Source organism: Lynx canadensis, chromosome C1, assembly GCF_007474595.2.
Source record: "Lynx canadensis isolate LIC74 chromosome C1, mLynCan4.pri.v2, whole genome shotgun sequence".
In the NCBI taxonomy this organism is placed as follows: domain Eukaryota; kingdom Metazoa; phylum Chordata; class Mammalia; order Carnivora; family Felidae; genus Lynx; species Lynx canadensis.
Genome location: NC_044310.1, coordinates 68,440,773 through 68,453,246, shown reverse-complemented (window position 1 = coordinate 68,453,246; position 12,474 = coordinate 68,440,773). Strand labels below are relative to the sequence as shown.

At 34.8% G+C, this 12,474-nt stretch overlaps 1 protein-coding gene across 1 annotated transcript in view; it reads right to left on the bottom strand.

Annotated features, from left to right (window-relative positions):
• Window positions 1–12,474, bottom strand: part of ADGRL2 (adhesion G protein-coupled receptor L2) — a 160,173-nt gene that overhangs the window by 3,474 nt on the left and 144,225 nt on the right. Inside the window, 5 exon segments of the mRNA XM_032594329.1 lie at window positions 3,752–3,848; window positions 4,405–4,442; window positions 4,445–4,532; window positions 7,146–7,314; window positions 9,156–9,247. Coding sequence (XP_032450220.1) covers window positions 3,752–3,848; window positions 4,405–4,442; window positions 4,445–4,532; window positions 7,146–7,314; window positions 9,156–9,247 — 484 coding nt within the window.

Below are 12,474 nucleotides of genomic sequence, written 5' to 3'. Positions count from 1 at the left end.
ATAGGTCTGGAAAAAAAAAATGAAATGATGTTATTGAAAATGAAACTGACCACTGTGAGGCTGCTGCATTGTATGCAAGGCTTGGAGGAGTCTAGGAAAAATTGAATTCTTGGAAAAAAATAGGAAATTTCCCTTTTTAGTGCTGACTCCGCTCTTAAAGCTGCAGATTATCCTAGAAAACTCAATTTCACGACCAATAAACATGTGGTAACTGTTCAAGAAGTTCTCATTAGCAGAAACAGGAGAAAGTGTGTGTGTGTGTGGGGGGGGGTGTTTGTTGGTGACTCATATTGTTTGAGAAACTCTGATCCAACTTCTACATTTGAAAAACGGACACTGTAATTTTTATCCTGCGCCACGTATAACAAAAGGAAGTCATGATAGCATTTGTAAGGCTTCCTTTAGCTTGACTGACGCAATTTTCTAGCTTTCTCGATTCATCCATGTGCCACCATCTTTACTTAGAAAACATTTGGTGTTGTACGTTACAGGCGACACACAGAGCACTTGTTAGCATTTGTTTCCTCCACAGAGGTTCAGTCTGGTCATTTTTTTCTTTCTTTTTATCATTGCTTAATAAACATGAAAATATATACTGGCTAATCCAAAAGGTGTTTTCTATGATATACTGCAGATTTAAGCACATCTTTGACTGGTTTTGAAGAGGCAACTTTTTCTGCCCAAGTTCAGGTAATTCAGTTGAAGACTTTCCACAGCCTGTAGCAAGATTACTGTGGGAATGCAGAAATGAATAAGTCAATTATTAAGCATTCTGGTTGACAGCACCTCAGGCTTCAAAGAGCAAATTATTTCAGCATTGCGTATACTTAAGTATGGACAGCATTTGCTACAGACCTCTATTACTGACAAAAGGCAGTACAGATAGATGTACTGTTTGAATTTGGTAACACTTTAGTTGGAAATTGTGAACCACTTGCCCGCTGAGTCTACTTCATGACTGCTAGTTATGTTTTAATTGTGCCGGTTAAAATCATGCTGAAAAAATTTACATTTGATAGGCAAAGTTAAGTTTGACTCCCATACTTGTCTCTCTGTAGGTTGCTAGAGGAAAGCATAAGGAAAGTAAGAAAACAAGAGAATGAAAAGAGAAACCGCAGTTACGTTAAAAAAGAATTTCAAGTAAAGAAAAAAAAAAAAACAAACGGAAACGAAGTTCTTTAATTTGGTGGCAAATATCAACCACAAATAAATATTACATGCTAGCATAATTACGTGATAACTTTTACCAAAATCTTGAAAATTCTGTTAATATTAAATACAAGTGCTTTTTTTTTTTTAAAAAAAAAAAGCTATTAGAAAACATAGTTATACAGGATGGGTTAGTGACAATCTCTCCCCCTCCCCCAATAAAAAACTATAGGTATAAACTGGCTAATATTACTTTATTCTCAAAGTTTTTTTAAGGAAAAAAAAAACTCCCATAAAGCTGCACTATACTATAGTTTGGTTACATTGATAATGCTGGATGTGTAGTTTCTATACCTAGGCATCCAAATTATCTTTATTAGCTAATTCATTCCCGAAGCAAATTCTGTCCGCAAGCTTTAGAGTAAACTAAACAGTATATTACATAGATAGGATACCTCTAAATGATATAAATCTTGAAGATGGGCTCTCGGACCATGTGATGTCAGTCCTGTAATAATATATTAAGATTTATGCCACCTGTGTTGAAAACATGGATAATTATTGGTAAATACCATCATGACTGAATTTTTACTATAATATAGTGCAGTTTTAGAAGCCTGCATGGGCAATACAGTAATTCTTTTAAATTGAGAAATCAAAGAGGAAATAATAATCTATGGCAAACTTGAGTATACTAAGAAAAAGGGTAAAGATCAGAAGCTCTGTTAGCAGCAAAGAAAGGTAGTTTTATTCGTAGTATAAGCACACCTGGTGAGTAAATACAGGAGCTGAAGGGGCATTACATCCACTGTTTCAGCGAGCAATGTGTTATAGGGTTGTTAGTGCCGTGGGGTCGAGAAGGAAGAGGGTTGTTAGTAGGTAATTGCCAGTCATTCCTAAAGCAAGAACAGAAAAAAAAGTACATCAGTTCTCTTATTTTTCGTGTTATAGTTGCAGTAAGTACTTTTGTATTCATCAAGGGTAGTGGACAAGTTGGCAATGGATAATCTGCTGAAATTTTCTGACTGTATTTGAACTACTAATTTGAAGGAGAAAGGGGAGAGGGAAGTTAAATTTCAGTAATTCACAGGTGCTTTCTAAGTCCCCTAAGTAAACACCTGCTGAGGATGACATTTACTAATTTATACAAAATCACTTTTAAACAAAAATGGCAATTAAATGCACAGAGATCAACATTATGTTTCAAGATGTTACTGCTTAATATTAAAAACCTAACCACTGAGGCCCAGAAGAGGGAATCTCAAACTTCCAGAATTTACAGGTGTGGGATTATCCCTCATGAAAACATCTGTGTTAATACCAACTTTGACACAAGCAGGAGGAAAAACAACTTTCACAAACAAATAAAAAAGTAGGACAGGTTGCACAAAGCTTCTCTTAGTAAATGCAAGAGCACACACATGCCGAGGGGGAAGAAGGAGGCTGTGTACATAACAAATTATTAGACCGTTCACAAACTCCATATCGTGAGAATTTTCATTCTGTAATCTTATTTGCCAGGTTTCAAAAATGAATCATTGAATAATTCATTTCCTTTTTGATAGTCATCTTAACAGAATTAGGTAAAACATCAGAGCAATGCAATAAACACATTTCACTCACTCTTAATTGACAAATTACAAACCTTTCAATACTTATCAAACATACGTTTTGCATAGCTAATGTAATTTGGCAAAAAAATGTTTTAAAATTCAAGTTGGTTTTGATGTCATACATACTCCTTTTTTTCATTTTAAACCAGAATCTCATCAGAACAATGTCAACAGTGAAAAATGTCTTTAATATCTGTGATAATATATAGCACGTTATATTATATTACAAATCAGTACATCAAGACAAATTAGCTGGATAAATTACCTTTCTAAGGATATATACAATAATGTGATTTTTTCATACCAAATTCAAACTTACTAAGCTTGCGTTCAGGGTTATGTGTTTATATATGCACTTGTGTCTTTAGTATTTTATTTGCCAGCTTATTTTAAGTTAGGAATTATATTGATTATGTGATAAGTTTCAAGCCGTAAAGACACTAAAACTAGTAATTCAAATAGAAAAAATTGCTTTGGGATTCTCATGTACTTAACTGTTTGTTTATGAAGACTTACTGTAAAGGTTTTTGATACTGATTTTGTACTTTCTGAAAGAAGTGTAAAATAAAATAATTTTACAAATAAGAATTTTCACTGCAAAATTGGCACTGTTTAATGTGAAGAGTAGTTATTCTAATTATGTTAATGTTTTAAAAAGAAAACTTTCATAAATGCCTCAGAAAGGATGAATTTGTGTTCACTAAAGGAAAACAGTTTAATCTGTGGCAAAGTATGTTCTTAGCAATTACTTTTTCCAGGCTCATTCTGTTAATGTGGACTTTGAAAGTATACTTTTTGCATTACATTACTGAACAAGATGAATTTATATGTACTTTCATAAAGGATAAAAGTTGACTCAACAGGTTTAAGAGCTTGTGATGTAAACCTATTTTGAGAGAAAAAAATATCAGTGTTTTCTCTGAAATTCTTGTAAATTGGCAAAAGGTACAAAATTTATATTGTAAACTCAAATTTTCCTAGTAACTGACCTTGATTAAGTGTTGACGTGCTATTGATGTCACCTGAGATAAAAGAAGATTCAGACTGTTTTCTCACAGTGTCATTCCACATCCTTCTTATACGACTCTATTAATATAAAATAGCAAGACATATGTTATGTTAGTTTCCCCAAGCTCACCTTAAAGACACACAAAGATCTACCCTAAACAATCTGTGTAGGATTATCTGGTGGCCTTTAAAAAGAAATGTGTGTGGATTCTGGTCTAAAACTAAGGAAGTCTATACTGCTTTGTTGCTTCTGTACTAAAGAATATTTAATCTTCCACTCCTAAAAAGTTTTACTTTTAATGGCCTTTTTAAAAAAGAGGAGATGATTGACTATTCAACACATGTTTATTGAGTGCCCACTGTGAGAGAGCACTATGGCTATAGAACTTTCAAATATCCCCAAAATGACGATAGACTTCTAAAAGAAGGATGCACTCTCAAAAATGGATGTTCACACCTCAAGAAACACCTTGAAGAAATACTTAGGAAGAAATTAAAACCAAAGTACTAAAATGTAAGTATTTGCTACCTAGATCATTATAACGAGGAGACAATTAGTGCATCTGAACAGAACATGTCTCAGTAGGCTTTCTATAAAGAAGGTTAATTAAGACGCTGTCAAATTCTTTGTTACCTGTGTGCCAGAGGAGTAGCGAGCGCTGGTTCTGGTGTCGATGCCTTCACTGAACTGTGGGGGCTCTCAGTTGGGAGGCCGCCGCAGCAATAGGAGTGTCTGAAGCACTTGCCGTATTCTTTGCGTACCTGCGTTGAAGAACCACGAGACCGAGAGATTAATACAAATATACTTGCCCCTCTTTTCTCTAAATGAGCAGTGGAGACGACTGAGAGGAGTAAGTTCCACTAACACTTTTCAGTGGAGAAAATACAATGAATGTACAAAACCAAGTTCAACTGAAATGGCTGACACAGTAATAAGAAAAATATCTCTGTCTACCAGACTGGCTAGGAAGACCTTCTAAATGTGATGTAATATGTAGAAATGCTTTATGCCTTATTATTATACAAGTGTTATTTATATACATACATATATATATAAAATATTTTAAAGCTTTAGTCTATCTACATACTTAGTAACCCCAGTTTTATATTTCATAATAATATGACAAAAAATTAGTACTTTCCTCGCTTAATTACATTTAACCACACATAATTCAGTCATTTAAAGTTTATACGCTTCATGTCCTTTACGTAGGTCAATACATAAACTTCTTTTACTGGATTGCATAGTTTTGCGGGTAACCTCTTTATAATGACAAGACTACTTTGGCACAAGAATAAAGAAAAAAAAAGTACTTTGATACATATGCTATTAATTAGGATGGAATGTTTTCTTCATTTTCTGATGTGTCTAGCTTTAACATTTAGCGTAGAGAGTCTAAGATGCCTATTCACTTCATTAGCACACAAGGGAACTATTTATGCAATTTCCATTCACATTAATGAGATACCCATGTAATTTCCCTTTCCCCTGAAGCTTGGATATATGAATAGATGGAAAAGCTGTTAGGCCTGAAGAAAATTTAAAGTGAACTTTAAAAAGTAAAGTCCAAACAACTGCTAAATAATAGGGCCCCACCTAGAGAGGTGGTACAGAATTGGGGAGGGGGGGAGTGGAGAAGAGGGCTGGATTCTGTGCAGCTCTCTTGGCATATGAACAAGTTTTGCTCGGGCTTAGAGCCAGAATGAAATCAGAACAGACGAGGAGGAGAAGCTGCCTAAGAAATTATTTCTAGTCGGTTGCAAAAACACTAAAAACACTTTTCCCTCCTCAGAGTTCTATGTTCTGTATCTGCCTACAAAGACCATGACTTTGACACTTATTCCTTGAAGAACTGGAGAATTAAAGTTACTAGACGACCTTTTAAATCTAAGTGCGCTTGCATTTCATCCTCTTAGCTTTATTTAATGACACCTATTAGAACAAATAACAATGGAGTTGAACTTTCAAAGCATTTCTTCGCCCAAATATGCTCACTCGAGCAGTAAGAAATGTGATTTTAACTAAATCATTTTATGTCATATTCTTAACCATTCATCCTGGCAGCACCCAACAGGACATATCCCAGACTAAGTAGAATGTGTTCAAAAGAAGTGCAACACAGTGTTTTCCAAAACATAACTGTTAATTAAAAAAGCACAGCAGAATCTCTTTGTTCAATCAATCCGCACACCTCTCTGAGGAAATAATGACCACCTCAGTCTTTCTCTGCCAAATTTATGCTTTATGTCAAACACATTTGGAAGAAATTATGGTATGTGATCACATACACGTATACAAAATGCTCACTTGTGTAAGAAATAGTAAAAGCCACAATAATTACAACATTATACCTGTATAATGTTTAGAAAATTAAAGTTCAGGGTTATTAAATAACACCTGATACCTCAGAAAAAAAATGTCTTCTACATTTAATGGCTATTAACTGCTCTGAAACGCGGCATGACCAAGACGATGGCAATCAAAATGGCATTTTATCCAAATAATACCCTCCAACGTTGGTTTTGCCTAATGCCTATATTGCTGTGAATGCGCGTGATCTGTCAGTACTGCAGATGCCACTGTCATTATCTCAAAATTACAGCTTCCTCAACAACTGATGGAAGTGACAACACTATCATCTTGTCAGGACTGAAAACATAATCGTTTTTGCTTTCACAATTCTATTTCTCTGTTCAATTTAGTGACCAACTAGTATAACAGAATAAAAGACTATATTAGATACGCAGACAGAGAAAGGATGATACCTAGTTAAATGGAGGCTAAGCTATTCTCTTAGTTTACATGTTTGTGCAAATGTTTCACCTTTAAACTTTCGTTTTTGAATCATTTTTGCTGACTCCACTTAACAGAAAATCAGGACAAAATATAAGACGTGAGATATTAAATTACCGGGTTTTAGATCTTTCACAACTACTCAAAAGGTAACATTAATATTAATTGTTTGCACGTCTGGTGCTTTTAAAATCAAGGTCACTTATCCTTATGCTCAATTTCGTTTTGGACCGCTGCATTCCCTTCATCGAGCAAAGCATGAGACTACTTAACCTTTTTGTTATCTCGTACACCCCTTGCACGAAGAGCATTTTTGTAGACCCCACTAGCACGAAGAACTCTTAACTAGTTTAGTGTCTGGTTTATAATATTCCCAAAACGAGATCCAAAAGATGATTGGGATTGACATATTTTATCTACGAAGCCTGCATTTCCAGACACGCATTACAACCAACTGAAGATTAAAAATGTGATTCTATTTGGTAATCTGCCAGCTATAAAACTGTACAACCTTCTCTATTTCACCTATTAATTTCAAGCCAAAGAACAAGCCGGCAGAGCTCCGAAGTGTCTTCACTTACTTTCTTTTGGAGAGCACAGTGAAAGATGAAAATGAACACTCCCTGGAAAGCATTAAAGATGGTGAAGAGATATGCCATCACAATAGTCTCCTCATTAATAAAAAGCAACCCAAATGACCAGGTTAGGCCAAGAAGACACAGAAGAGCAAAAGCGCCAAGCACCCAAGACCTGAAAAAATAGAGCGAATTTTATTAACGAGTCCAATGAGAGAACAACATGTATCACACTTAAATATTCACATATCAGTAGTAGGCAGTTGACTTTCTCTATGTTCACACTCAAACTCAACAGCATTTGGCTTTAACCTTTCATTGATTAGAGAAAGAACAATAGCATTTAGTACTGCAAGCCTCCAGAGAAAACAGCGACAGCAGGTATGACCTTTTCTCACTCCAGCATTAACAAAGTATCAAAACTATATTAAAATACAAGGTGTAACACATCCCCCCTGACTTTATTGACTTTTATGTGCATCTTAGTAAAAGGAATTAAGGAGTCCTTAATTAGCTTACTCCTATATTCTTATTCCTGTGGTGTACTCATGACACTGAATAATGTGACACATACAGAAAGGTTAAATGGCAGATAATCACTGAACACCTAAACTGCAAATTCTAATAAACTAATCTTAGGTGAACCTAAGGTTTTATAACTAAAGCATGAAGAAGCCTAGCTGAAATGGGACAAAAATATGAGAACAATTTCAAAATAAAATAATTTTGGAGAGATTTCATCATGAATAGCTTAAGGAGAAAAGAACTGTAGAAAATAGGACGGAATGAAAAGGATTTAAAGTCAGTGCATTCCATGTCTAACTAATGATCTTACTTGATAAATGGCTTATTATCTTCATAGCTAGAAAGCATTATAAGCAGAAAAGAGAAACAAAATTATTAGACAGAATTAAAATAGAAAGTAATAAGAAAGCATTTATATATTTTATAAATTAGTCAAAATTAAGAAAGTCAAAATGCAGAGGCAAGCAATTAAAAAATAAAGGCATATTATAGTTTAAAAATACTATAGCAAATTAGATATTCCAAAATAATTATAAAAATTAAGGGCAATTCATGATATTGACGGATTTGTAAAAAATATAAATCATGCCATAAATTTGTTAATGTAGGGTTCTATCTTACCCAGGTAAGTCCGTATTATAGTAGCCATCACAAACACGGTAATTACTGGTGGAGATGAGAAGACAGAAAGAGGAAAAGGAAGAAAAGAGAGAGATGCTAAAGATTAGCTCTCTCTCTTACCATGCAACATGCAATGAAGCTGGCACTGACCTATCTAAAACATCTAATTGCTTTTTTTTAAATTGCCCTTACTATAGATCTGCCATTTTTTACATTAAAAATATATCTTTCACAATCCCATTATAACCAACTTGAATAATACCTCCTCCAATTTTAAATTAACTCACATTTAAAAGATAACTCTTAAAATGCTTCCATGAATGACTTAATGAATCAACAGCTATCAATTTTTTTAATTAGATAGCATTTTCCATGGATAGGACATTGTAGTTTTTGTTCAATATTGAAATAAAGTAAACATTTCTTTAATTGCCATGAAAACAACAGATAATCTCCAAGTTAACAACAGTAATAGAAAAAATTATTTTAGGAAAACGGGATTAGAAGTAGAAACTGCTCAGAATCCTTAAATCAGGAAAGCCATTTAACAAAACAAACAATATAATCATATCAGCCATGCAAACAGGAACATCATTTTGAACTGCATTTTAAATTCAAATGAAATTGCTACAGTGATATGGAATTTCCACAAAGCTACCGAAACAATTTCTTGGCTCTAGATGAAGACAGAAATTATTATCTAATTTTTGACCAATGTCCGTGACATGGTCAACGTAAGGCTCAACCTTGATCAGTAAAACATCATTCTGAATAATTTCTACAGTTGATAGAAGGTATTCATGTATTCTCTGTGGAGAATATCTTTCACTTAGTTTGTCAAGCACTAGAATTAAAATACCAAATACTTACTTAATGTTTTCCAACCTGCTAGAATCTGGTTTCAAAGTGTTTGAGTGCTTCACCATTTTGCATAATGTGATCACCAGGAAGATAATATTTAGCTGTTATAACAAATAAAGAATTAGACACCATAACCGAAAAGTAAAAAACGAATCCGTTTTTGCAAATACACTTAATGAGTTAACGCAGTTAAGTGTCAATGACATGAGTACATGGTGGACACTGACTCCATTTTACAGGCAATGATCAAGTTGAATCCCCCCCCCCAAAGAAATACTCTATGTATGATCGATTTGTTAATAGATCGTTTGACATGAAATCGCAACCTCATTAAATCAGCATCATGTGGTGACGACTAAATAAATTAGAAAACCTAAATTAGTTTCTTTAGCTAGAGGTACTCCAGGGCCTAAAAGCCATCTAATGGAAACACTGAAGTGAATTCTTTAGAAGGGGCATTTACATCATACCATGTAGCTTCTAAGAATTGCTGGACTTGGGGCCCTAATGCAGCTGAGAGTCTAGCTTTTGATTTTGACTGATTAAATGAGGACAGTAACATTTGCACAATCTATTTGTAAGGTAATCGTGAGGCTCAAATGAAAGAAAACATGGAAAATGATGAAAGAATATCTGTTAGTTATATAAAGTAAGATAAACTTTTAAAATATGTATATATTTGCTATTTAACTGTTAAAAGCCATCAGTCCTTTTTTCCTTATGTCTCTCTATTGTATGGACGTAGGTAAATTCTGAAGAAAGGCTATTTTGAGTCCCTCTAAACAGTGTTAGAGTCCCTCCAAACACTGAGCTGTGCAGAGAAATCGAAATGCAAACAAAAGCAAACTGGGGAAGATGGAACCTGACAGGGAAGGAAGGCTTAGGAGGTCAACATGAGCGAACTCAGAAGAATAGACATGTTTTGACTGAAGAGAGATAAGGGTTTGTAATTTGCATTTGCTTCTACAGAAACCTGGAAGAACGCTGGACAGAGAGAAGGCAGCTCCATTCTTATGCTCCAAAAATAGAACTTAAAAGCTTGATCACTCCTGGATTTGACATTTTATTCACTTCAGATTATTACTTTTAGAAAGACAAAACAAAGTTATATTTTGTGAGCTTTACTTGGCTTACAGAGAGTGCAAGCAAGCCCAAATGGAGTATTCAGAAAAGGACAAACAGGGACAAAAGCAATTCCTTGGTGGTAAACACTCAATATAATTTTGTGATAATAACATGATCATTTTTACTGAGTCACAACACCATCTGATAAAGTGATAACATGATTTTACTCATCCATCACTACTTCTGATTTTATCATTAGGAAAAAATTACATAGGCCAATAAATAAAATTTCCAAGCCCTTCCTAATGATGAGTTTAGGAACAGAGTGAAGGCTTTAATCTAAGCTGTTTATCACTCATTTTGTCAACTGTGCCTTATTATTTCCCTTAGAAGTAGAATTTCCTCTTAAGGGATAAAATGAGGTTAATGGGCATAATTTGCAAGTGTTGGCAGAGAGCATTCTATCGTTTCATGTTAATTACTTAACATTAACAAAAGAAGGACAAAAGAAGCTCTCTGTTTAAAAAAATATTTAAAAATTAATTTATTAAAATACTTGTCTAGAGAAAAAGCAAACCGATTTGTAGAAACATTTTTCTACCTTTATATTCTGACGATTATTCCAGTTGGTCACGATATAAGCAAATGGCTTGCATTTTCACGGGCAATTCATTCAACAAATATCTATTGACCCTACTGCTCCACACAAGAATGTGCTTACTGTATTGTGGTTAAGACACATTTTCTTCCTTTGAGAAATTAGGGAGATCCTTTTGGTAGTACGGTAAATATCCGATTTAGTTTCTAAAGAATGATGGTACAGTATATCTCTAATTTTTTTAAAGGCAAAATCAACAGTGTTTTTACTCTTTATTTTATGCAAGAGTACATCTTCACTAGTAAAAGTAGAGAATAGTTACAAATAAGAATGCTACGTACCTTAAAAACAAACAAACCAGACCCCAAATAAACACAAAAATGTATGCAACTCTTAGGAAAGAGTTGCAGATTCAGAGTTAAAATCCTTTAAATCTCTCAACCCTTCTTTTTGAATGTCCTCATAGAAACACTGATTTCTTTCACCCCATAATTCTGCACCCGGTGCTGTTTCGTCCCTCTTCCTTTTCTTCAACGTTTATTTATTTTTGGGACAGAGAGAGACAGAGCATGAACGGGGGAGGGGCAGAGAGAGGGAGACAGAATCGGAAACAGGCTCCAGGCTCCGAGCCATCAGCCCAGAGCCCGACGCGGGGCTCAAACTCACGGACCGTGAGATCGTGACCTGGCTGAAGTCGGACGCTTAACCGACTGCGCCACCCAGGCGCCCCCCCTCTTCCTTTTCTTACACAATTTCCTGAAGCACACAGGGCCCCAGTTTGATGTTCATCACTTTCTGAGCATGTTAATTATTCCCTCAGGAATAAAATAGTAGTGTTAGCAGTTAGTAGTAGTACATGGCAGGAAGGAAAAAAGCTACCCACTATAATGCATAAATTAGAAAAAAAATAAAGAATGTGAATGTGAAAAGATGTGGATGTATAAAGGATTGCTATTAAAGGAAAACGAGTAGAAAATGTGAAATCTTGAGGATGAACACATCCCAACATATTTTTCAATGAAGACAATTAGACAAAAATCTGTTATTTAAGAAGTAACACATTTTCCAGTAACACTGGAAATGAAAATGAAATCTACCTATAAAAAATAGAATTAAAGCTTAAATGTGATACAAAGCAGGGCGCCTGGGTGGTTCAGTCGGTTGAACATCTGACTTCAGCTAACGTCATGATCTCAGTTCCCCCTCTCTGCCCTCCCCTGCCTGTGCTCTCTCTCTTTTTTTTTTCTCTCTCCCTCAAAAATAAATAAACATTTTAAAATATATGATACAAAGCCATTTTTTTAAAGACTGAAGACTAACCAAGTTGAATGTGACACAGAAAACATCTCTTATTTAATCTTTAAGAAACAGAGTGTTAGCTACATCTCCCCTTCCTCTCTCCTCATCTTACTGAGGTTTTTTGTTAACGTATGTGTTTAATGCTTCTTTCTAGTTACAAATATAATACATTCAAAATACATACAAGTTCGGCAAAATGGGAAAACCAACAACAACCCTACCTATCTATCTCCAGAGGTAACAGGAAGCACTTGGAGAGCCATGTTACATTCAGAGAGGTTAAATGCCTTGCCAAAGATTACTTAGCCACTATAATGTCAGTGATGAGATTCAATATACTGTGCACAGGCTCCACAGTCCAGCATC